The sequence below is a fragment of the Nomascus leucogenys genome, chromosome 15 (assembly GCF_006542625.1).
Source record: "Nomascus leucogenys isolate Asia chromosome 15, Asia_NLE_v1, whole genome shotgun sequence".
In the NCBI taxonomy this organism is placed as follows: Eukaryota; Metazoa; Chordata; class Mammalia; order Primates; family Hylobatidae; genus Nomascus; species Nomascus leucogenys.
In genome coordinates, this window is record NC_044395.1 from 62,596,464 (window position 1) to 62,622,642 (window position 26,179).

The 26,179-nt window shown below is 38.1% G+C and overlaps 1 protein-coding gene across 5 annotated transcripts in view; it reads left to right on the plus strand.

Moving 5' to 3' along the window:
• Positions 1-26,179, plus strand: part of C2CD3 (C2 domain containing 3 centriole elongation regulator) — a 165,879-nt gene that overhangs the window by 53,713 nt on the left and 85,987 nt on the right. For 4 of the 5 annotated variants that reach the window (XM_030829768.1, XM_030794500.1, XM_030829769.1 and 1 more), the window contains 8 exons: positions 5,037-5,191; positions 8,428-8,637; positions 9,119-9,231; positions 13,821-13,939; positions 16,533-16,655; positions 19,406-19,900; positions 22,362-22,513; positions 24,784-25,030. In XM_030829768.1, the coding sequence (XP_030685628.1) occupies positions 5,037-5,191; positions 8,428-8,637; positions 9,119-9,231; positions 13,821-13,939; positions 16,533-16,655; positions 19,406-19,900; positions 22,362-22,513; positions 24,784-25,030 (1,614 nt within the window). The remainder of the gene's footprint in view (positions 1-5,036; positions 5,192-8,427; positions 8,638-9,118; positions 9,232-13,820; positions 13,940-16,532; positions 16,656-19,405; positions 19,901-22,361; positions 22,514-24,783; positions 25,031-26,179) is intronic. The other variant, XM_030794498.1, reaches the window with a different exon arrangement.

Sequence of the window (26,179 nt, forward strand, 5' to 3'; positions counted from 1 at the left end):
TTTTTTTTTGAGATGGAGTCTCTCATTCTGTCACCCAGGCTGGAGTGCAGAGGCATGATCTTGGCTCACCACAACCTCCACCTCCCGGATTCAAGCCATTCTCCTGCCTCAGCCTCCCAAGTAGCTGGGATTGTAATCCCAGGCACATGCCACTGCACCTGGCTGATTTTTGTATTTTTATTAGAGACAGGCTTTCACCATGTTGGCCAGGCTGGTCTCGAACTCCTGACCTCAAGTGATCCACACACCTCAGCCTCCCAAAGTGCTGGGATTACAGGTGTGAGCCACCATGTCCAGCTCTGTTTTATTTAATTCTTTTACTAGCCGCATGAGATAGTATTACCTCTCTTTTACATAGCATGAAACAAAAGCTTAAAGAGGTTAAGTGCAAATAATTAAGTGGCAGAACTGGAATTCTCACCCTAGTCTATCTGACAAAAAGCCTGTATGTTTTTCTACTAGACCACAGTGTGTCATCAGCCTTGAGCATGGTGTTAGAATCTGACCCTGACTGACCTCTCTAACTTCATCTCCCACTTATACCCTTTACACACTGTAGTCTCCAGCCATACTGGAGTCTCACGCCACTTGCCACTCCTGAAACATTTTAGCTCTTTTTTTTTTTTTTTTTTTTTTTTTTTCTGTAGAGACAGGGTCTCACTATGTTGTCCAAGGTTGTCCAAGTTGGTCTCAAAACTCCTGGCTCAAGGAATTCTCCTGCCTTGGCCTCCCAAAGGGTTGGGATTACAGGCATGAGCCACTGCACCTGGCCTTAGCTCTTGTATCTCCCTATTTTTTGCTGGTACTAATCCTTCTACTTTGAATGTTGAAATGCTCTTATCCATCTGATAAACTTCATTCTTGAAGATCAACTCATCACCTCTGTGAAGAAATCATCCCAGACTTCTCCAAGCAGAATTTGTTGCCTGAATGCCCGCATATCTTGCACACATTTCTATTATAGCTCTTACCACATTGTATGATATAGTCGCTTGTACACAGGAATGTGTCTTCATTCTTTTTATTAGCAGTACAGCGAAGGCCTGAGAGATACTGAGTGCTCACTCAGTGAATACTAGTGAATAAATGAATGCGTGAATGGTACTAGATAATCCCCCATGCTATTTGAACAAAATAATTTTAGAAAGTGTTTGTTGCCTGAAAGAAGGAGTGAAGCAACTGACCATGAGACAGTGGGAAAGCCAAGGAGTTACAATGTTCATGTCCTTCCCCAAAGTCAGTGTTTGACATTCTTAATATTGAATAGCATTCACAGCATGATTAACTTGTATTTTGGTACCTGAAATTCTTAGCTGTTGAACAACGTAGTTTATGTTAACCTTAATTCCTTTCAGCCCTTGGACCCATCTAGATTTTGATTACCTTGTCAATAAGCTTTTATTATTATTATTATTAATTATTATTATTATACTTTAAGTTCTAGGGTACATGTGCACAATGTGCAGGTTTGTTACATAGGTATACATGTGCCATGTTGGTTTGCTGCACCCATCAACTCATCATTTACATTAGGTATTTCTCCTAATGCTATCCCTCCCCCAGCCCCCAACAACCCTACAGGCTCTGGTGTGTGATGTTCCCCACCCTGTGTCTAAGTGATCTCATTGTTCAGTTCCCACCTGTGAGTGTGAACAGGCCATGTTTGGTTTTCTGTCCTTGTGATAGGTTGCTCAGAATGATGGTTTCCAGCTTCATCCATGTCCCTGCAAAGGACATGACCTCATCCTTTTTTATGGCTGCATAGTATTCTATGGTGTATATGTGCCACATTTTCTTAATCCAGTCTATCATTGATGGACATTTGGGTTGGTTCCAAGGCTTTGCTATTGTGAATAGTGCCGCAATAAGCATACGTGTGCATGTGTCTTTATAGCAGCATGATTTATAATCCTTTGGGTATATGCCCAGTAATGGGATTGTGGGGTCAAATGGTAATTCTAGTTATAGATCTTTGAGGAATCGCCACACTGTCTTCCACAATGATTGAACTAATTTACACTCCCACTAACAGTGTAAAAGCGCTCCTATTTTTCCACATCCTCTCCAGCATCTGTCGAAACAAGTCTTTTTTTAGAAATAACTTGCATATTGATAAGGATCCTTTGAAATGGAGCCTCGTAAGACAATGTTGTCTAATAGAACTTCCTGTGATGACAGAAATGTCCTGTACCCACATTGTCCAATTCAGTAGCCAGTAGTCACATGGACAAGGACTTCATGACTAAAACACCAAAAGCAATGGCAACAAAAGCCAAAATAGACAAATGGGATCTAATTAAACTAAAGAGCTTCTGCACAGCAAAAGAAACTACCATCAAAGTGAATGGGCAACCTACAGAATGGGAGAAAATTTTTGCAATCTACCCATCTGACAAAGGGCTAATATCCAGAACCTACAAAGAACTCAAACAAATTTACAAGAAAAAAACAACCCCATCAAAAAGTGGGCAAAGGATATGAACAGACACTTCTCAAAAGAAGACATCTGTGCAGCCAACAGACACATGAAAAAATGCTCATCATCACTGGTCATCAGAGAAATGCAAATCAAAACCACAGTGAGATACCATCTCACGCCAGTTACAATGCAATCATTAAAAAGTCAGGAAAAAATAGATGCTGGAGAGGATGTGGAGAAATAGGAATGCTTTTACACTGTTAGTGGGAGTGTAAAGTAGTTCAACCGTGTGGAAGGCAATGTGGCAATTCCTCAAGGATCTAGAATTAGAATTACCATTTGACCCAGCAATCCCATTACTGGGCGTATACCCAAAGGATTATAAATCATGCTACTATAAAGACACATGCACACGTATGTTTATTGCGGCACTATTCACAATAGCAAAGCCTTGGAACCAACCCAAATGTCCATCAATGATAGACTGGATTAAGAAAATGTGGCACATATACACCATAGAATACTATGCAGCCATAAAAAAGGATGAGGTCATGTCCTTTGCAGGGACATGGATGAAGCTGGAAACCATCATTCTGAGCAACCTATCACAAGGACAGAAAACCAAACATGGCCTGTTCTCACTCATAGGTGGGAACTGAACAATAAGATCACTTAGACACAGGGCGGGGAACATCACACACCAGGGCCTGTAGGGTGGTTGGGGGCTGGGGGAGGGATAGCATTAGGAGAAATACCTAATGTAAATGATGAGTTGATGGGTGCAGCAAACCAACATGGCACATGTATACTTATGTAACAAACCTGCACGTTATGCACATGTACCCTAGAACTTAAAGTATAATTAAAAAAAAAAAGAAAGAAGTAATCTTACAATCATGCTGTTCAATGTAGCTGCTAGCCACATGCCGCTGCTTAAATTACTTGACGTTATATAAAATTTAAAATTTATTTTTCAGTTGCACTAGTCAATAACCATTTTTAAAAGCTGCCACTCAAAGGATAACTTAAAGGCAAAAATCTTTGTAATTTTGCCTTTTAAAAGTTGTATTGTGGTGGTGTGGTGGCTCACACCTATAATCCCAGCACTTTGGGAGGCCAAGGCAGGCAGATCACTTAAGGTCAGGAGTTCGAGACCAGCCTGGACAACATGGTGAAACCCTGTCTCTACTAAAAATACAAAAATTAGCCAGGTGTGGTGGTGCATTCCTTTAGTCCCAGCTACTTGGGAGACTGAGGCATGAGAATCACTGGAACCTGGGAGGCGGAGGTTGCAGTGAGTGGAGATCACGCCACTGCACTCCAGCCTGGGCAACAGACCAAGACTCCATCTCAAAAAAAAAAAAAAAAAAAAGGTTGTATTGCTTCCAAGAAGACATTCTTATCATGCTTATTTAAATTAATTTGTCCCCCATCACAGATCAACACATTATACCCCCGACACGCTGAAAAAAAGGTAGTTTTAAATGATAGACTTAAAATAACTTTGGGTTTGTATCCTGAATTTATATTAGCAAGCTTTATGTCTTTTTTTAAAAATGGAACCCAATAACTATAATGCCATCTTCTCTCTTTATTTTACATTTTGTGATGTAAAGGTCTGATCAGTCCATTGCAGTAGCTGCATTTTCTCAAAATAAAAATGAATTGCAAGGGGCTTAGCCATTGGTTCTCTCATTAAGAAAATTTGTGACTATAATAAACAGTTCATTTTAGCAAGATTAAAAGCAGAATGAATTCTTTGTAGTATAGAATGGTGACAAAAAGTAGTCTTGACTGGGTACGGTGGCTCACGCCTGTAATTCCAGCACTTTGGGAGGCTGAGATGGGCAGATCACCTGAGCCCAGGAGTTTAAGACCTGCCTGAGCAACATGGCCAAACTTCCTCTCTACAAAAAATACAAAAATTAGCCAGGTGTGATGGCGCATGTCTGTAGTCCCAGCTACTTGGGAGGCTGAGGTAAGAGGATCACATGAGCCCCAGGGAGGTCAGGGTTGCAGTGAGCTGTGATTGTACCACTGCACTCCAGTCTGGGCAACACAGTGAGACCCTGTCTCAAAAAAAAAAAAAAACTAGTCTATCCAAATAATTAGGTGACATTGTCCAAGTCATTTGGCCTCAAACTATGGTAGAAATACAGGCTTTGAAGCCCATGGAGATCAAAATCTGGTTTTACAGCTATGGATCATAAACAAGCTGCCTTACTTTTTTCAGCTCTGATTTTCTCACTTGTAAAAACTGAGATAAAGGAACCTTGTCAGAATGTGGTGAATATTCGAAATATACATGTAGCATTAAGCATAATACCAGACATATAGTCTATAGTCAATAAATAATGGTTATTATTATTATTGAGAATTTGAAAGAAGAATCGACCTTCCTTTATTTGCTTTGAACTGAACTTGTAGGTTACTTTTGTGAACTTCAGATTATTTTTGTATAACCAGGAGAAATATGGGATTATCTCCCTGGTGTCAGTTTTTCTTTAAGAGAATGATGTATGTACAGAGAAGAACTTGCTTTCTTTAGAGAAATGTTTCGTAGCTACAATTCCCAAAGCAGCAATCATTTAGTGTCTCTGTTTCTTCCTCTCCACAGAAATCTGGTACCAGCATCAGTGATTTACTCAGTGAAGAGGATGATATTGTCCCTTCTAAAAAAATAAGCCAGTCAACAGCTCTTGCCAGATCATCTAAGGTTCTGGAGTCAAGTGATCATAAGCTGAAGAAGAGGTCAGCAGACAAGAGAAATAGGTGAGCTGCTCTGTTTATTTAAAGGTAAACACAAAGGAATGTTATTTTCACAAGATCTCCCAAGGTGAAATGACCCATTTGCCCAGCACCATCAGAGTGATTAATTAACAATAACTCAGTATACATTGTAATTCTTAAAAATATAATAATCTGAAAAGAAGGCAAAATTTTTTTTCCATAGGTTTTGGGGAACAGGTGGTGTTTGATTACCTGAATAAGTTCTTTAGTGGTGATTTCTGAGATTTTGGTGCTCCCATCACCCAAGCAATATGACGCTGTACCCAATTTGTAGTCTTTTTTTTTTTTTTTTTTTTTTTGAGACAGAATTTCGCTCTTGTTTCCCAGGCTGGAGTGCAATGGCATGATCTCAGATCACTGCAACCTCCACCTCCCAGATTGAAGCAATTCTTCTGCCTCAGCCTCCCGAGTAGCTGGGATTACAGGCATGTGCCACCATGCCCGGCTAATTTTGTATTTTTAGTAGAGACGGGGTTTCTCCATGTTGGTCAGGTTGGTCTTGAACTCCCAACCTCAGGTGATCCGCCCACCTTGGCCTCCTAAAGTGCTGGGATTACAGGTGTGAGCCACCGCACCCAGCCTCCAATTTGTAGTCTTTTATCCCTCACCTTCTTTCCACTCTTGCCCTCAGTTTCCAAAGTCCATTGTATCATTCTTATGCCTTTGTATCCTCATAGCTTAGCTTCCCCGTATGAGTGAGAACATATGATGTTTGGTTTTCTGTTCCTGAGTTACTTCACTTAGAAAAATGGTCTCCAATTCCATCTAGGTTGCTGCAAATGCCATTATTTCATTTCCTTTTTATGGTTGAGTAGTATTCCATATATATATATATTTGAGGCCAAATGACCTGGACGATGTCACTAATTATTTGGATAGACTACTTCTTTTTTTTTTTGAGACAGGGTCTCACTCTGTTGCCCAGGCTGGAGTGCAGTGGCACAATCACAGCTCACTCATATATATATATTCATATATATATATACGAAATATATACGTGTGTGTGTGTATATATATACACACATATATATATACCACAATTTCTTTATCCACTCATTGATTGATGGGCATTTAGGCTGGTTCCATATTTTTGCAATTGCAAATTGTGCTGCTATAAACATGCATGTACAAGTATCTTTTTCATATAATGACTTCTTTTCCTCTGGGTAGATACCTAGAAGTAGGATTGCTGGATCAAATGGTAGTTCTACTTTTAGTTCTTTAAGGAATGTCCACACTGTTTTCCATAGTAGTTGTACTAGTTTACATTCCCACCAGCAGTGTAATAGTGTTCCCTTTTCACCCCATCCCCACCAACGTTCTTTTTTTTTTTTATTTTTTATTATGGCCATTCTTGCAGGAGTAAAGTGGTATCGCATTGTGGTTTTGATTTGCATTTCCCTGATCATTAGTGATGTTGAGCATATTTTCATACATCTGTTGGCCATTTGTATATCTTCTTTTGAGAATTGTTTATTCATGTCCTTAGACCGCTTTTTGATGGGATTGTTTGATTTTTTCTTGCTAATTTGTTTGCATTCCTTTTAGATTCTGGATATTAGTCCTTTGTCAGATGTATAGATTGCGAAGATTTTCTCCCATTCTCTGGGTTGTCTGTTTACTCTGCTGACTGTTTCTTTTGCTGTGCAGAAGCTTTTTAGTTTAAGTCCCATCTATTTATCTTTGTTTTTGTTGCATTTGCTTTTGGGTTCTTGGTTATGAAGTCTTTGTCTAAACCAATGTCTGGAAGGGTTTTTCCATTGTTATCTTCTAGAATTTTTATGATTTGAGGTCTTAGATTTAAGTCCTTGATCCAACCTGAGTCAATATTTTTATAAGGTGAGAGATGAACATCCAGTTTCATTCTTCTACATGTGGCTTGCCAATTGTCTCAGCACCATTTGTTGAATAGGGTGTCCTTTCACCACTTTATGTTTTTGTTTGCTTTGTTGAAGATCAGTTGGCTATAAGTATTTGGCTTTATTTCTGGATTCTCTATTCTGTTCCATTGGTCTATGTGTCTATTTTTATACCAATACTGTGCTGTTTTGGTGACTATGGCCTTACAGTATAGTTTGAAGTCAGGTAATGTGATGCCTCCAGATTTGTTCTTTTTGCTTAGTCTTGCTTTGGCTATGTGGCCTCTTTTTTGGTTCCATATGAATTTTAACATTTTTTTTTCCTAGTTCTGTGAAGAATGATGAGGGTATTTTGATGGGAATTGCATTGAATTTGTAGATTGCTTTTGGCAGTATGGTCATTTTCATATTGTTGATTCTACCAAGATAGGTATAATTTAAATGGTTAAGGAAGAAAGTGGAATTCTAGGTTGTATGTGTACTGTGATCACAACTGTGTAGAAAATATGCATAAGGAAAGCAAATGAGAAGGAATACACAAAAGTGACAATAGTAGTTACATTAGAATAGTGGGTAACTGAAATAAGATCTGTATCCCTTCTAGAAAAACCTGAATTTGGAGTTTCAGTTTCTGTACTCATATGTATTGTATAACGTATGTGTGTGTGTGTATATGTTGTGTGTGTATATAAGTGTGTGTGTATATATGTGTGTATATATATGTATGTGTGTATATATATGTGTATGTGTGTGTGTGTGTGTATATCTATATAGTATTTTTAAATTTTTTTTTACCTGGGAGCATAGATTCAAATTACCCTGAATATACACACTCAAACCTTTAGATTATAATTTTTTTTTACATTTTTTGAGATTTCTTGCACTATAGGACCAGAATTCTGGTAATTAAAGCTGTTTCCAATCCTTGATAACTTGTGAATCAAGATGCTTGGCTGGGCGTGGTTGTTCACACCTGTAATCCCAGCACTTTGGGAGGCTGAGGCAGGAGGATTGCTTGAGTCTGGGAGTTCAAGACCAGCCTGGGCAACATAGTAATATCTCATTTCTACAAAAAATACAAAAATTAGCCGAGTGTGATGACCCATGCTTGTGGTCCCAGCTACTTGGGAAGTTGAGGTGGGAGGATCATTTGAGCCCAGGAGGTCAAGGCTGCAGTGAGCCATGATCGTGCCACTGCACTCCAGTCTGGGTGACAGAGCAATACCCTGTGTCAAAAATAAAAATAAAAATATAAAAACTTGCTGCCCTCCCTTTTTCCTTATCTTGCCTATGCAAACTAGATTGTTTCATGTGAAGCCTGTAACAGTATGCCTCACTGCTCGTGTGAACTCCTTTCAGAAATTTGGTTGAACAACAGATGCTCTCAGAAACTCCAGAAGATGCCCAAACGATGACACTAAGTGTGGATAGACTGGCCCTTTTGGGTAGAACACATTCAGTCAGAATCATCATCGAAACCATGGGAGTTCCTCCAGACAGTCCTCAGATGACCCCTGGCAAAAAAAGCTATGCTGGTCCACCACATAAGATGACTACAGCAAAAAAGCGGTATGTCTCTAACATGAGAAAGCTAAATTTGACATTTTTGGAAAGTGTGTCTGATGATAATAATCAACAATTGCATAATACTGTGATTTGGGTTGTGTTTTCATATGCATCATTTAATCTACAGAAATATGTTGAATCCCCGCTAGATCCCAAGAACTGTGTAAATAAGTATGGGACTAAAGAAAATTAAGATACAGACTCTGTTCTTACATATCTTACAGTTAGCAGGAGAGAGAAACATTTAAATGGCTATCTATAACACAAAGCTTTAGGGCCCAAAATAGATGTTTTGTATTAAAAGTGCTGTGGGAACACAAGAAAGGGAGCCTTTGATTCTCTCTGACAGGACTGGTGGAAGGCTTTGAAGAGGAGGTAGGGCCTCTGAGTACTAGAGATTTCAAATATATGTTAGATTTATTAGACAGAAATTAGGTTTATTGTTTGGTTAGTTTTTAATCACTTTTTTTGTTTTTCTTTTTAGCACTTTCTTTGTAGAATATCACTTTCCTGTGGGCTTTTCGGAAAGCAGATTGGGAAAGACAGCTTTGATCACTGAGGTTGTTCGACTCGCCTCCAGTAAAATTACAGATGGAAGTAAGAGACACACTGGTTTTCTGCACCTTAGACATTCTGACTTTGGAAGAATTTTTGAATTCCTAATTACTCATTTGACTTTTTTTTTTTTTTTTTTTTTGACATGCAGTGTCACTCTTTCGCCCAGGCTGGAGTGTGGTGGCGCAATCTCTGCTCACTGCAGCCTCCACCTCCCAGGTTCAAGAGATTCTCCCATCTCAGCCTCCTGAGTAGCTGGGATTAAAGGCACATGCCACCACACCCAGCTAATTTTTGTATTTTTTGGTAGAGACAGTGTTTCACCATGTTGGCCAGGGTGGTCTCGAACTCCTGACCTTAAGTGATCCACCTGCTTCAGCCTCCCAAAGTGCTGGGATTACAGGCATAAGCCATCACGCCCAGCCAATATTTTCAAGGCTGTGCAACCATCACCACAATCTGATTTTAGAACATTTTCATCCCCCCTAAAAGAAACCCCATACTTACTAGCATTCACTTCACATTTCCCTCTTCCCCTAGCCCTAAGCAACTGCTAATCTTTCTTTCCCTATCAACTTGTCCATTCTGGATGTCTCATATAAACGGAATCATGCAACTTGTGATTTTTGTGACTACTGTCTTTGACTTACTATAATATTTTTAAGTTTCATGTTGTAGTGTATATCAGTACTTCATTCCTTTCTATGGCTGAGTAATACTCCATTGCATAGATATACCACATTTCATTTATCCTTTCCTCAGTTGATGGACATTCATGTTATTTCCACTTTCTGGCAATTTTGCATAATGCTGCTATGTGAACATTTGTGTACGTGGTTTTGTATGGACCATTTGCTTTCATTTCCCTTGGGTATATATCTAATGGTAGAATTGCTGAGTCATATGGTAACTTTATGTTTTAACTTTTTCAAGAACTGCCAGACTGTTTTCAACAGTGGCTACACCATTTTCCCACTAGCAGTATACGAAGGTTCTAATTTGTCTACATCCTCATCAACACTTGTTAGTTTCCATTCTTTTTTATTCTGGTCATCCTGGTGGATGTGAAGTGACATCACATTGATTTTGATTTGCATTTTCCTGATGGCCAATCATGTCAAGCATCTTTTCATGTGCTTATTGGCCATTTATATATCTTCTTTGGAGAAATGTCTATTCAGATCCTTTGTTCATTTTCAAATCGGGCTTTTTCTTATTGAGTTGTAAGAGTTCTTTGTATATCCTAGATACAAGCCCCTTATCAGATCTATGATTTGCAAATATTTTCTCCCATTCTGTGGGTTGTCCTTTCACTCTCTAGATGGTATTGTTAACAGCACAAAAGTTTTTAATTTTTATGTACTCTAGTTTATCTGGTTTTTTTTCTTTTGTTGCTTAGGCTTTTGGTGTTGTCTTTTTTTTCTAATTTGTTTTAAATATTTCAGATACAGAAAAAGGATAATATAATAGACATTTATGTTCCTGCCACCCAAAATTACAGCCACTTTTCTAATATATTGTGAGGATAGCTTTGCCTTGGTTCTCCAGTTTGATCTATGAATAGTTAGTTCATCAGTGTTAAGTTTATTCTCTGGGAAGTAGTTTGAGAAATAAAAGATGTGGTCCTAACACTCCTACTACATAGTCAAATAACTTTTCCTTTACAGCATAGTAACATGGGATTTCTAAATTTTTACTTAGCTTTGTTTTGTTTCCTTTTTGAAATAGATAATCCATTCACATGGTTCAAAATTGAAAGGTTGCATCCTTGCAGATAATCAAGGTTGTTGCTTTTATATCCTTCCTTAAGCCATTATAGATAGACGGATAGATAGATAGATAATTGTGTGTGTGTGTGTGTGTGTGTGTGTGTGTATCAGCAAATATTTTTATTCCGGGGTGTCCAATCTTTTGGCTTCCATGGGCCATGTTGGAAGAAGAATTGTCTTGGGCCACACATAAAATACACTAACACCAATGATAGCTGATGAGCTTAAAAAAAAAATCACAAAAAAATCTTACAGTGTTTTAAGAAAGTTTACAAATTTGTGTTGGGCTGCATTCAAAGCCATCCTGGGCCACTTGTGAGTTGGACAAGCTTGGTTTATCCCTTCCCCCGCCTCCCGTCCCCCATGTTTCTGCAAGTATTAGTGCACCATACACATGTCCTTTCTTCAAAATGCTTAGAACCAGAAGTATTTAGGATTTTGGATTTTTTCAGATTTTGGAATATTTGCATATACATTAATAAGATATCTTGGGGATAGGACCCAAAACTAAACATGAAATTCACTTATGTTTCATATAGACCTTATATGCATAGCCTGAAGGTAATTTTATACAATATTTTTAATAATTTTGTGCTTGAAATAAAGTTTTCACTGCATTTTGACTGAGACCCATCACATGAGGTAGGGTATGGTATTTTCCACTCTGGCATCATATTGGCATTCAGAAAGTTTTGGATTTTGGATTTTGAGTTTTGGGGTTAGGGCTGCCCAACCTGTACAGGTTCTGCACCCTGCCTTCAACATTATATCTTAGGAATTTTTGCATATCAGGACGTAAAGAGGAAAGAGGAAACTCACAGATGAGGAAAGAGGAAACTGAGACATAAATTAATTAAGTAGCTTGTATGAGATCACACAGCTGGTTTATGGTAGAACTAGAATTTCAACCTAGCACCATTTCAATTCCAAAATGTGCCTTAATCTATATTGCTTCTTAAACATTATTATTGTTGTTGGCCACAGTGATTGATCTTCTCTATGTTTTTCTGAGAAGGATTATATAGGAAATGTGGAATAAGCATTGAGCCAAGAATTGCAAGACTGGGTTCTAGTTCTGATTATACCACACACTAATCATGTGCCTTAGGCAAAATCACTTTCTTACCTGTGGGCCTCTCTTAACAGTAATATGGATTAGACTAGGTATTAATCTGGATCCCTTTCAACTCTTGAAAAAAACCTTCTCTGGGACACTGTTAGCAAGTTATTTACCTGAATTTCTTCTTCACTTACTGCCTTAACTCACTTTCAGTGGTAAAAAAATAATAAGCTTAAGAAACAGAATTCTATAAGAAATATAGTAACAGTGCAAGAACATACCCAAGTAGTAAGGAGAAATTGAAATAGGATTGTTTGTACATAAAGAATTTTACAGTCTCCAAAGTGCTTTTTCCTTTATTACCTCAGTTCATCCTCCCATCACACCAATGAGGTGCAGGTGTTATCTTACTTCCCTTTCCCAGGTAGGGTAACCAAATAAGCTGATCTAGTGGATGTGGGCTTCCTGGGCCCAGACCTTTTGTTCATAGTTCCTGTGCATTGATCCACATAGCAAGGTCCAGATCCTGTCCAACAGTGCCAAGAAACGTATATAGTCTCCAGTTAATATGGCCAGAGATGAATAGAGAAATCAGTAGGTTAAAATGGGTCATTTGAATGAATGCTAGAAATAGCAGATTCTCTTCATAACTGGGCCTCTTGTGAAGATTCTTCAGATTCATGATCCATTTTAACGGCCTTAGCAGTGAATGGACGGGAAGATCATTTTATAGGTGATAAATTGTTTCTGCGGTGGTAAGTAATAGTAAGTAATATAACTGGAGCTTAAACTTATATCCTTTGATTCTGGTCTTAAATTCTTTTTATTTTATTTATTGATTGATTGATTTCATTTATTTATTTATTTATTTTTGAGACGGAGTCTCACTCTGTTGCCCAGGCTAGAGTGCAGTGGTGTGATCTAGGCTTACTGCAAGCTCTGCCTCCCGGGTTCACGCCATTCTCCTGCCTCAGCCTCCCAAGTAGCTAGGACTACAGGCGCCCGCCACTGCGCCCAGCTAATTTTTTTTTTTTTTTTGTATTTTTAGTAGAGACGGGGTTTCATGGTGTTAGCCAGGATGATCTTGATCTCCTGACCTCGTGATCTGCCCATCTCGGCCTCCCAAAGTGCTGGGATTACAGGCGTGAGCCACCGCACCCAGCCTCAAATTCTTTTTATTTACCGGTTAAAACTCCATAGCCATGAGCACAAACTCAAATATCACCATCACTTTATCCACTTACACTTATAGTTATAGCAGAAACCCCTTCCTTTCCACCCAAGAGAAAGACTACTTCGCCTGACACTACTAGCTAACATCAGTACCTGATACCTTGTTTGTGACAGTAAGAGTGTCCAGAAGATAAGCTTATTTTTGTATTATAGTTTTTTATTCCATTCTTCTATTTATCCCTCATTGTTTCACCTCCAGCCAGCCCCCTTCTTTTAGTATACTACCTACCAACTAGTCTTTTAAAAACAGTCCTATTACCTAAAACCCAGTGAAGTATATAGACATGTCTCCTTACACATCCAGTACTCATATGATTGACATTCATTTCTCATAGCAAAACAGAGCAACATAGCACTGCCTGTCTTCTGTGTACTATCTCCAGGGTTTTCTCTTTGTCCCTGCTCATTCAATCCTACAACCCTAGCACTTTCTGTGAAAGCACACTGACTAGATTTCTGCAGGAGATTTTAATTAAATTTGAAAGGGTGGCAGGTGGTATCAAGGCATGGATTGATGATGACTTCAGTTGGGTGGTGTGACATGTCTGTGTGTCTGGTTCTCCTTACAGAGGTGAAGTTCCAGCAGCGATTTGTGTTTCCAGTACAGTTTGGTGGCCCAATGATAGAGCACTGGTGGAATTCCAACCTCACTTTCCAAATTTATGTAAAGAAAACTCCACAGAAAAAGGTACTTTGAGTGATTTTGGCCTTTGCCTTACCTTCACACTAGGGATTGGAGCATACCTAAAATTACATTCTTGCCTAAACTAGGAATCTTCAGGTGCAGGCAGTACTAATAATCCATTGTTATTATTATTATTATTATCATTATTATTATTACTACTACTAATCTCTGCTGTTTGTCATGGGCCAGATATAATACTAAAGGTGCTACACGAGCACACTATCAATTTTAATCACCACAACTCTGTGAATTAGGTACATTATTATATTTGTTTTACAGATGAAGAAATTGAGATTTAGTTAACATGTCTAAGATCACTCAATCTAATAAAAGAGCCAGGACACCATCCCAAATCTGCTGTCTTTAGATCTCAAGTTCTTAACCTCTTTATTGTGCTGTTTCCTTCTAGAGAAAGGTAGCTATATTGATACAGGCTATTAGCCTTAATTTGAGATTCTACTTCCTGTTTGCAGGCAAAATACATAAGGTATCCAAGCCCAAAATAATATAGTTGTGAATAGCAGTTTTGATCAACTAATTCCAAGTTTATAAAATTGCTTGCAGCTGGCATAACGTAACTCAATAAACTATAACAAGCAGTTTTTACTTCCTTCAATAAAAGAGTAGTCTTTATAATCTTTTGACCTCTTATTTGGTATGGATAGCATGAAGAACATCTTGTTTTCTTTTGTTTTTTTCAGAAGACATATACAATACAGGTCCTTTTTGGAAAATTATAGCAAAATAGGAACGGTGAGAAAGGCACATTATTTCATAGCCTCAAGATAAACTCTATTAACATTTCAATTTACATTGAATCATTTTCCTATACCTAATTAATGGCATTTTTTTTCTTTTCTTTTTTTCTTTTTTGACATGGAGTCTCACTTTGTCGCCCAGGCTGGAGTGTAGTGGCGCAATCTCAGCTCACTGCAAGCTCCGCCTCCCGGGTTCACGCCATTCTCCTGCCTCAGCCTCCCGAGTAGCTGGGATTACAGGCTCCCACCACCACACCTGGCTAATTTTTCTGTATTTTTACTAGAGACGGGGTTTCACCGTGTTAGCCAGGATGGTCTTGATCTGACCTTGCGATCTGCCCGCCTTGGCCTCCCAAAGTGCTGGGATTACAGGCGTGAGCCACCACGCCCAGCCAACATTTTTTTTCTAATTATACATTGTGCACATGTACCCTAAAACTTAAAGTATAATAATAATAAAATTTTTAAAAAAAGAAAAAAGAGTTTTACGTATTTTTGTAGAAAACTTGAAAAATAATTTTTAAACGGCAAAAATTGCCTGTAATTCTGTCACCAAGAAATAACTATTGTTAACATTTATTACTATCTGCACTGTCTTTTTCCAATGAATAGAGTATGTTGTATAATTTTGTCTGTAGGTTTTATTCTTCCTTTTTATCATTTAGCATCTTGAGGGTTTTTATTCGTTTTTCTTCAAAAATATCTATTTAATGTTTTCCACATAATTTTGTAATTATTTGAAGGTTTATGATATATATGAATTAATACCCTTTTATCAAACATTATAACAAATACAGTTAATATTATTAGAAACTTTTAGTAAATGTCATTTTAATGGCTACATGTTATGCCATCATATGGATGTGCCATATAATTAGCTTAATAATTCCTGATTATTGGACAACTAGGTATATCTCATTGTTAACTACTTTTAACATATACATATTTGTGTGTAAGCTTTTTGTATATTGTTTCTTATTTCTTTGTGTGTGTGTGTGTGTGTGTGTGTTTGTGACAGAGTTTCATTCTTGTTGCCTAGGCTGGAGTGCAATGGTGCGGTCTCAGCTCACTGCAACCTCAGCCTCCTGGGTTCAAGCGATTCTCCTGCCTCAGCCTCCTGAGTAGCTGGGATTACAGGCACCCGCCACCATGCCCAGCTAATTTTTTTGTATTTTTAGTAGAGACGGGGGTTTCACCATGTTGGCCAGGCTGGTCTTGAACTCCTGACCTGAGGTGATCTGCCTGCCTCGGCCTCCCAAAGTGCTGGGATTACAGGCATGGGCCACCGCGCCCAGCCTGTTTGTTATTTCTTTAGTACAAATTACCAGAAATGGAATTACTGGGTCAAAGAGCATAAATATTTAAAGCTTTTAGTATTTGTTACCAAATTTGCCATCCAAAAGCATATTGCCAGTTTATATTTCCAGCTTTACTCATATGACAACCTCTTGTGTCTCCATAGCCCTGATAGCATTAAATATATTAAATTTTACAATTTCTCTAGTTTTAATAGCAAAAATTTGTGACATCTAAATTTTTTTATTTTTAATAGTGAAGTTGAACATTTTGAGTAAGAATTAACTCTTAGTGATAGAAAAAGATAATCTTCCAACCACTTTGTGGCTTATAAAACCCTCTGTAATCTTATAGAGAGAAGTAGCAAAAGCCAGAAGAGGGACCAAAATAAGACAGAAAGTGGGATCTCAGAGTTGTCTTAGATAATTAAGCTTTTTTCTTCCTGCATGGTTTCCTTTATAAGCCATCATATGTTGTCACTTTAATTAAGATCCCCTGTGGCTTCTCTTTAATTAACCTAAATGTTCTCTCTCCTTTCTCAGCCAGAAGTCATTGGATCTGTGTCACTTTCTTTGCGAGCTGTCATTCAATCAGAGCTGCTTTCTTTCAGTGATCAACTTCCAGTGCAACAAGAAAATGGTCAGTCTCCATTTGGCCCCTTCAAGGTATGTAGATATACATTCAGGAAGTCAGAAGTATTTGCTGAGTATGCATTATTGGCTGGCACTGAGGATATAGCAGTGAACAAGAAAAGCAAGGTCTTTGATCTTGTGTAGCATCTCTTGAAATAGAGCAGTGGAAGTACTATGAAGGAAATAAATGGTATGATGTGATAGTGAGTACCTGCGAGAAAGTAGGAGATGGTGATCAGGGAAGATCTTTCTATGGAGGTGACCTAGAAGGTGAGATTTGAAGAATAAGAGGAGAAAGTAAAAAACACAGAGACCATTCCAGAGAGCATAACAGGTGCAACAGCCCTAAAGCAGGACTGGGCTTGGAGTCATCAAGGGATAGAAAGTTGCCAGAGGATAGTGAGCAAGAGAGAGAGTGGTAGAAAGTAGGGTTGAACGGTCAGGTAGAAGCCGTATCATCAGGGCTTTGTAGATAAAGGTGAAGAGTTTAGATTTTAGCCTAAGATCCAAGGAAAGGATGTTGAAGCATGGGACTAACATCATCTGATTTCCATTTTACAAGATTACTGTGTGGAATATAGACTGCAAGAGGAAAGAGGGAAATGGGCTGTGGCATTAGTCCAGAAAAGAGATGATTGATGGTGGCTTAGACTAGAGTAATTGAAATAAAGAAGGAGAGAAGTAACTAAGTGTGCCTGATAGAATGAATTCTGGTATATAATTCATTGGAGAGAGGGTTATTTCCTTGTACTCGTAGAGTTAGGATTTCTTAGATGACAGAATCTGAGTGTGTGGCTTCAGTATAGCTTTGTCCTGATGAGTTTTAAAAATCAGCCAGGTGCAGTGGCTCAAGCCTGTAATCCCAGCACTTTGGGAAGCCAAGGCGGGCAGATTGCCGGAGCTCAGGAGTTCTAGACCAGCCTGGGCAACATGGCTAAACCACATCTCTACTAAAAATACAAAAATTTGCCAGGAGCGGTGGCACACACCTGTAATCCCAGCTACTCAGGAGGCTGAGGCACAAAAATCATTTGAACCCAGGAGGCAGAGGTTGCAATAAGCTGAGATTGCACCATTGCACTCCAGCCTGGGCGACAGAGCAAGACTCTGTCTCAAAAGAAAAAAAATATATATCATCACAGCCATGCCTAAAACATCTGATGGCTCCCAATCACCCGAAGGATAAAGTACAAGGCTTAGTATATGACCCTGGCCTACCATTTCAACCTTCTCTCTTACAGCTTCTCTACCAATAACTATATCACTCTATGTAAACAGTCGGTAAGGTATCATGCTGGTTCATGCCTCTGTGTTTTTGTTATTGATTATCATACTGCCTTTTCTTCTTGAAAGCCTTCTCTCTCTTCTTGGTCTTAGTAAATACCACTTTTCTTTAAAGACTTACACAATTATTATTGCAAAAAATTAACATCACCTACTCTTTTGCTATCCAAGTTATAGTTTTTGCCTGCCTGGTTCATTCTGGACTACAAAGTTTAAAATCAGAAAGGGGTTATAAATAGGATTGATCAACTAGAAATTTTTTCTGTTCTGGCTGTTTTGAGAGAAATACTATTCTAGATAGATTGCTGTCTATATTCAACAGAGTAAAAGAACCTTGCTGTGTAACACTTAGGATTTCAGATCAAAGAAACAGCAAGAACCTTTTACCCCTAGTAACTGAGTCTCCTGACAGTGATCACTTCTGTTCTTCAAATTCATCATTTATCCTACATCCTTTTTCTTTTTTACGTTTTAATTATTTAGACTTTTTGTATACCCTTTACTAAGACTCCCCAATTCTTACTATTTGTCACATTTTCTTTATAATTGTCTGTCTGCCTCTTCTCTGTCTCTCTCTCTTTCTGTCCCTTTATCTCGTCCCCCAATACATGTACATACACATTTTTTTGTGAACTATTTGAGAGTAAGTTGTACATCATGCCTCTTTCCCCCTAAATTCTTTAGTTTATATTTTATGTATTTCCTTAGAACAAGGACATCATCGTGCATAATACTCTAGAGTTATAAAAGTCAGCATAATAGCATTGATACTGTATCTGCAGGCTATACTGAGATTTCACCAGTTATACTAGCGCCTTTATAGCAAATTTTTTTTTCTAGTCCAGGATTATCTATTGCATTTTGTCAGATCTTTCTAATCTCCTTTAGTCAGGAACAGTTCTGCAGCCTTTCTTTATTTTTCAGTATGTTGATATTTTTAAGTAATGCCAGTTATTTTAAAGAATGTTCCTCCACTGGGGTTAACCTGAATCACTTATTACTGTGATGATTTTCAAATGGTGATTTCTAACTCTACCGTCTCTTTTGCATTTATTAATTCTCTGTATTCTATACAGAGAAGCTGTTTCTTCTCTCATATTTATTTTGTATCAGGATGGATTCATGGATTCTTATTCAATAGGTTATAATCCATTACTGTTATTCATTCTGATGCTTAAGTTGTCCTAGATTTAGCCAGTGGGAGCCTCTTCAGCTGGATTCTGGGTCCTTTAAACATGTCTCCATTCTTTTCTAGGAACTTTCTTATATTCTGGCATAACTTGATCTTCCAGGCTCATCTTTTGTTATTGATAAATCATCTATCTAGTTTTTCTTAGTCTAGCAAGTTAATGTATATGCATTCTGTTAATATTCTTACTATTAGAGTGTTTGAGGATGAGTTAATTCATTTCCTAATAATCTGATGTTTCCAGCCTCAAAATTCTAATTCCAATTCTAAAGGACATTCTTATTGACTCTTCTCCTTTTGTGTTTTATAGGTAACCATGGAGCTTATTACAGATAACAAAGATTTCACTGGTATCAATACTAAGTTAAGTGGCAACACCCATTATACCCCACTTTGTGCTCCTACAAGTCCAAATAAGGCACTACCAGAACTTAACCAAGATATGACCTGTACCAAAAATCCACAAAACTTAAATCAAATTCATGAGGAAACTGCAAATAAAGCACAGAACTTGGTGCTCCCCAACCGAAACTCACCAAGCCCTGTAGCACCACATCCTTCAACCTTCATAGCTACGCCAGCCTCCCATAATTTAGTCAATCAGACAAATGGGTCAACAAAAGAGAGTGCTTTGCTGTTGCATGTGCTGTTGATGGTGCCAGATGGGAAAGATTTTATTAGTGGAGAATCTGAGAAACAATCACCATGCAATGTTTATTTAAACTGTAAACTCTTCAGCACAGAGGAAGTCACCAGATCTGTCATCGCATGGGGCACAACACAACCGGTCTTTAACTTTTCTCAGGTAACTTTGTGCATTCCATATCCATTAGAGGAATATAGGGGTGAGAGACAAATGCTTCCCAAATTATAATTTCGTCTTAAATCTAGAATGTTCAGACTAGAAGGAACCTTTGTAATTATCTGGTGTACAGATTCAGTCCCACTATTGGATGGGAAGAGGGAAAGGCATTGTCAACATTTTAAAACTGTTTGTCTTTTTGTCTTTATTTCAATTCTGTCTGAGTTCACATGGTTTCTCACTGTTTCTTTTGCCTGAGTTTTGGGATTCAATTCCTTTCTGCTTCCTCTAAGACTTTGATTAGTTAAACCTCCCCATCTTTCTCCAATCTCTCCTTCTTTATTATTTTATTTTATGTATTTCTCCTCACATTCTTCTACCTACTTCAGTATTCATCTTAACTTGATTTTTCTGTGTAATGTGGTGCTTAAATTGTTTTCTTTCTTGGTTTTTGTAACTTTACTGTCTTAATTTCCTCCTCACTCAAAGCTGTTCTTTTTCAGTCATTGGGCCAGAAGGAAAACTAGGAAAAGGGTGGTAACCCCAGTACTTCTTCCTTTAACTGTTGGTGCTTCCACTCATTACTCTATTGCTGGCACTCTTCCAAATCAACCCACTTTTCCCCATGGTCATCACATCTATCCACACAGCTTCAGCACTCATTTTTATGAAGATAACTTGCACGTCTACATTTCTGTATAAGCCAGACATTTCCTTTTAGTTTGAGATTTCTCTATCTAACTTCCTGCTGGTGATTACCACCTGGATATCTCAGAAGCAGTTTACACTTGGCATCTAACACACTGCCTGGCACGTACTGGGTATTCAATAAAGATGTGTAAATGGAAGAACAAATTCAAACATGTTCAAATCTTAATTTATCACTTCTTCCAAATCTGTTCTTCCTCCTTTTGTCTGCCCTAATTCAAATTATAATTTACTCAGGCACCTAAGTAGAACCTGTTAGTTGTCCTTGACTCTTTCTTATGTAATTGCTTACCAAGTCTAATAGATACTATGAACTTAATTATCTGGAACACATCCCTTTACCTTCACTGCACTGCCACTGCTTCCATTCAAACCTTCACCCTCCTTCCAAATAGCCTTCAGACTGGTCTAGCTGTTTCCCAGCTCTCTTTATGTCCATTGCCTCCTTTATGCACCAAGGAGAATGACCTTTCTAAAACACTAACCTGAACATTTTACTTCCCTGCTTAAAGCCTTTCCGTAATTCCCTATATCCTTCAAGATGGAATGTAAATCCTTGGCATCCAAGACCCTTTGGAAACTGACTGTATGTACTTCTCCAGCCTCAGCTCCTGCCACTCTTCTGTTTATACTAGATAGCCCAGCTGTGCTCAGCTACTTAGACTTTCCTGAATATTCTCTTCTCCTACTTCTGTATCTTTATATGTGCTCTTTCTTCTGCCTTGAATTTCCTTTAAGCCTTCTTGACACCATTTAAGCAGAGCTTTTTGTATCAGTTAACTCCTGTTCAGCCTTGAGATTTAAGGTTACTTTGTCCCAGAAGTAGTTGCCTGCAACTTCCTTATTTGGAGGTTAGGTTGCTGTTCTAATTTTATTTTTTTTTGGTTTCAAGGAACAGAAATGTGTTCAGGATATAAACACTAGGTTTGTATCCACCTTGTGTTTCTTAGGTGGATACAAAAGTAGCTGTGCTCTGTTTTCTGGTGTCTTCCTCTCATCATCCCTTTTCTAATTTCACCCTTTTTGCCTCGCATGTTTTCTATTGGCTTCAACATTGGGGCTTATTGACGTTCTACTGTTACAGTTGTCCCTACAGCTTGGGTTTCTTCGAATTGGTGGGCCCTTGATTCTACCACTAATTTGACAAAGGTGCTTTTGGCTTAGATCTCTGATTCTCTTTGTGACTTGTCTTTTTCAACTACCAACTGGCCAATTCTGGAGTAATTTTATGTTGAAAATCCAGAGGAGCAGTTGGCTTTGCTCTTTACTGTGACACCTGTTGGGCAGAGTTTTTGGCACTTGGCCATTTTATTAAATGCTATCCAGCCAGTGAACTGGCTGCACTTTGATGAAATACTCAACTCTTGTCAAGTCAGTAGCATACTTGTTTCAAAAACATCTTTCTTTCAGTGGGGTTTACTAGTGGATCACTTTGCCTTAGAAAGGGTTGGACGAGTTTGGCAGGCACCATGTTTGACATATTTAACAACCTTCTCTGTGTCCTCAAAGCTCCCCCTGTATGAGCTTTGTCATCAGAGAACTCACTGTTTTGTATCTGGCCTTTATGTGTTAGTCTCTAACAGCAGACTGCTACTTCTCTTGAGGATACGGAGTAAGTTTTATTTGAATGTCTTTAGCTCATAACACTGTGTGTTAACAATAGGCTTTCTGTAAATGCTTATTGAATGAAAGTATAAATTAATATTTGTCTCAGGTATGAGTTTTTTTGTTTGTTTTGGTTGTTCTTCTCTCTTAGGTGATTCCTGTTTCTCTGTCTTCGAAATACCTGGAAAGGCTTAAGAACAATGTGATGGTAATTGAAACTTGGAATAAGGTGCGGAGCCCAGGACAGGACAAGCTGCTCGGGCTGGTGAAACTTCCCCTCCACCAGTTTTACATGTCATTCAAGTAAATGGGACCTTTTGGAGTATTCTTTATTGTGCATCTTTAACTTTGTATGGACTGAAAAGGAATTCTTTTGATTTGCAAACATGAATAGCCCAGTAATCCCTTGAAGGACTTTTTCCAGTTTCAACACAGTTGCTGCTCTTTCTCCTATTCTAAAGCAGTCTTACAGATATTGCTTACCATGTTTCAGGCACTATGTTAAAAACCTTACAACATCAAGTCATTTAATCTTCTTGATAACCCTCTGAGGCAGGTACTTCTATTTGCTTTTTTGTACAGATGAGTTAACAGAGATTCAGAGAAGTTAAATTACTTGTCACATACATCATCAAGTGGAGGGTTAGGACCCAAGATAGCATGGCTCTGGAGTCCACACTCTTCACCAAAAAACTCTATTGCCAAAAGTTACCACCTCACAAAAGGTGGTTTACCATTATGTCACAGAACTTCAGTATTGTTCACATCAGCTATTTGCAAGTTTTGTATAGTGAATATTATCTTTTAGATCTTCAGATTTGATTACTCCACCTCACTTTTAACACATAGGTGGGGTATTGATTAACCTGAAGGTTATTTCGTTCCTCAATACAAACTGTTTCTTTATTTTTCTTTTTCTTTTTTTTTTTTTTTGAGACGGAGTCTCGCTCTGTCGCCCAGGCTGGAGTGCAGTGGCGCGATTTCGGCTCACTGCAAGCTCCGCCTCCTGGGTTCATGCCATTCTCCTGCCTCAGTCTTCCGAGTAGCTGGGACTACAGGCACCTGCCACCACACCTGGCTAATTTTTTGTATTTTTAGTAGAGACGAGGTTTCACCGTGTTAACCAGGACAGTCTCGATCTCCTGACCTCATGATCCGCCCGCCTCAGCCACCCAAAGTTATGGGGTTACAGGCATGAGCCACTGCGCCTAGCCCAAACTGTTCCTTTTTAATTTTGACTCAAGATTCTGATTTTTAATTATTTTAGCACTGACCTCTTTCCTGGCAGCCTTCTCATAGTTCTGTGTTTTAAATGTTGTGTTTTACATTTTACAAAGAGCACCTTTGTGGGCATTAGCTCATTTGAACCTTACTATAACCCTATAAAATATTGTTATTATCCCTATATTACAGATGAAGAAATTTGTCCTTTAACTTGCAGAAGTCACTTAACCTCTCTGACTTTCTTTTCCTCATCTGTAAAATGAGGGTGATTGTAGATTACCTATCTCTCTTGTGGAACAATCGTGAAGATCTAGAGAGAAAATACATGGATATGCCTTCTGTGAACAGCTAAGTATTAATACTTACAACAGTAACATTGGAAATCATGGCCAGGCTGGGGAGTCCTGCTGGTATCGTAGATGCCACTGTCTGCTGTAGGCTATTAGTTTTCCTTTTTTTCTTAAATTATGGTGTTAGTTTGGTCTGGTGTTACCCTTCTTCCACTTCACTTCTCATTCCATTAGATCTCATTCTTTGCTCAGAGTGTGTAAAATAATAGTAGCTACAGTTACTGGGCATCTTCCATGTACCAAGCATCATAGTTGGTATTTTGTATGTTATCTTAGTTTAGTCCTAACAACCACCCTTTGATGGAAGTTTTTTCATTGCGTACGTTTTAAAAATGACAAAACAGACTCAAAAATGTTAAATGAATTGCTTGAGTCACACAGCAAGTAAGTGGCAGAGCTAAGATTCAGCATGGCATTATAAATAATTTATCAGAGCTTGAATCCCAACTTAACCTCCTACTAGTTGTGTATCCTTAGCTAAGTTACTTAACCTCTTTAAATTTGGCTTTTCTCATCCATTAATAGTGGATAATACCAACCTTTTCAGCGTTAAAAGGATTAGAAGCACTATAAAATGCCTATCACATACTAAGCACTCAGTAGATGGCAGATATTGCCAATATTATCCAAATCTTATCTGTCAGACGCCAAAGTCCACATTCTTCCTAGTAGACCACACTTTCTCCCTGTAAAATAATGTAGTTTAGCAAAGCTCCATGAGACACTGCTCAAATCAGACACTGGACTTGGGTCCGTAATGCTACAGAGACATATCAGACACATTCCCTGCCTTCAAATTGCTACATTTTGAACTTCTCTGCCTGGTAATTTGTATTTGTAGGTTACTGACAGATGCACACATTTTTTAAAACCGCTATTACTTTTCCAGTTGCAAATCTATTTTTAACAAACTGAAAAAATGAGTCAACAAAGAAATGAAACACTCTATGACATGACTGATGCTTGTTATTTGCTTATTCACAATTTCTCCCCCTCTAGAGATCCTAAGATTTCTCGCCTGCTGCTGGATGCTCAGTACCCAGTTGTTGCTGTCGACCGCTACATGCCTGTGATTGATGTGTTTTCAGGCCACCAAAATGGGAGTCTTCGAGTCTTTTTAGCTATGGGTTCTTCAAATCAAATAATGGCACTACAAAGATTAAAGAATGAAGAAGGAACACTCCCTCCCTTCAGCCCTAGGCCAGCCCATTTCCTGGACCAGCCAACTGCAGCATCTGTTGCTATGGTAGTAAACGCTATGGTTTACAAAAAGTCATTATTTCATTTTCTCTTGCATATTTTAGTGAATTTATTGCCCAAATCCTTTATTTCTGTAATGAAAGGCTCAACAAAAGAACCTAACGTGCACTCCAGTGCTTCCTATAAATCAAAGGAATCATTGGTAATTTTCTGTTATGATTTAAATGGATCTCTATGTCCCTCTTAGCTCCCTGAATTTATAAAGAAAATCCAATCGAACAACCAAATCTTAATTATCTAATTTACTAGCTTAATTGCTTTTAAAAAAAATTGGGAGTGGAGAGTGATCCCAAATGTAAGCCAGCAAAATCTTATTCTGCTTATTGGCTGAGCCCATGCTGGAAAGTCACTGTGAAGTGCTTGCTTATCTACTAGTAATTTTTTTTTTTTTTTATAGACCAAATATTTTTATGAATAAAGTTACAAAAATCTTCAAAATACTAGCAAATTGAAACCAACAACACATGAAAATGATTATACACCATGACCAAGTTGGCTTAATATCCAAAATCAATTAATGTAATACACCATATTAACTGAATAAAAAACAAAAGCCATATGATTATGCCAATAGCTGCAAAAAGAGCATTTAACAAAATTGAACACCGTTTTCTGATTAAAACACCCAATAAACTAGAAATAGAAACTCCTTCAACCTGATATGTGGACTTCTTAGAAATAGTTAACTTCTTCCATTTATGAAAACTCACAGGTAGCATAAAACTTCATGTTGAAATATTAAGTACTTTCCTGTAAAATCAGAAATAAAACAAGAATGCTTACTCTTGCCACCCCAGTTTAACATTTTACTGGGAGGTCAATTAGGCAAGAAAATGAAATAAAAGGTATCTATGTTGGGCAGGAAGAAGTTAACTATCTCTCTCTGCAGATGACATGATCTTATATCTATCTACTAGTAATTTAAAAGTAATTTGTTTTTGTATGGTGCTTTCCAGTTGAGAAAGCACATTGACATACATTCTCATGTTTATTTCCCTAACAACTACCTGAGGTGGGTCATTGTTATTCTGTTTTATAGATGATGAGACAGAATCAAAGAGGTTAGGTTACTTGTCCGGGGTCACATAACTAAGAATGAGAGAATTGGGATTCAGACACAGGTCTTCTAACTTCA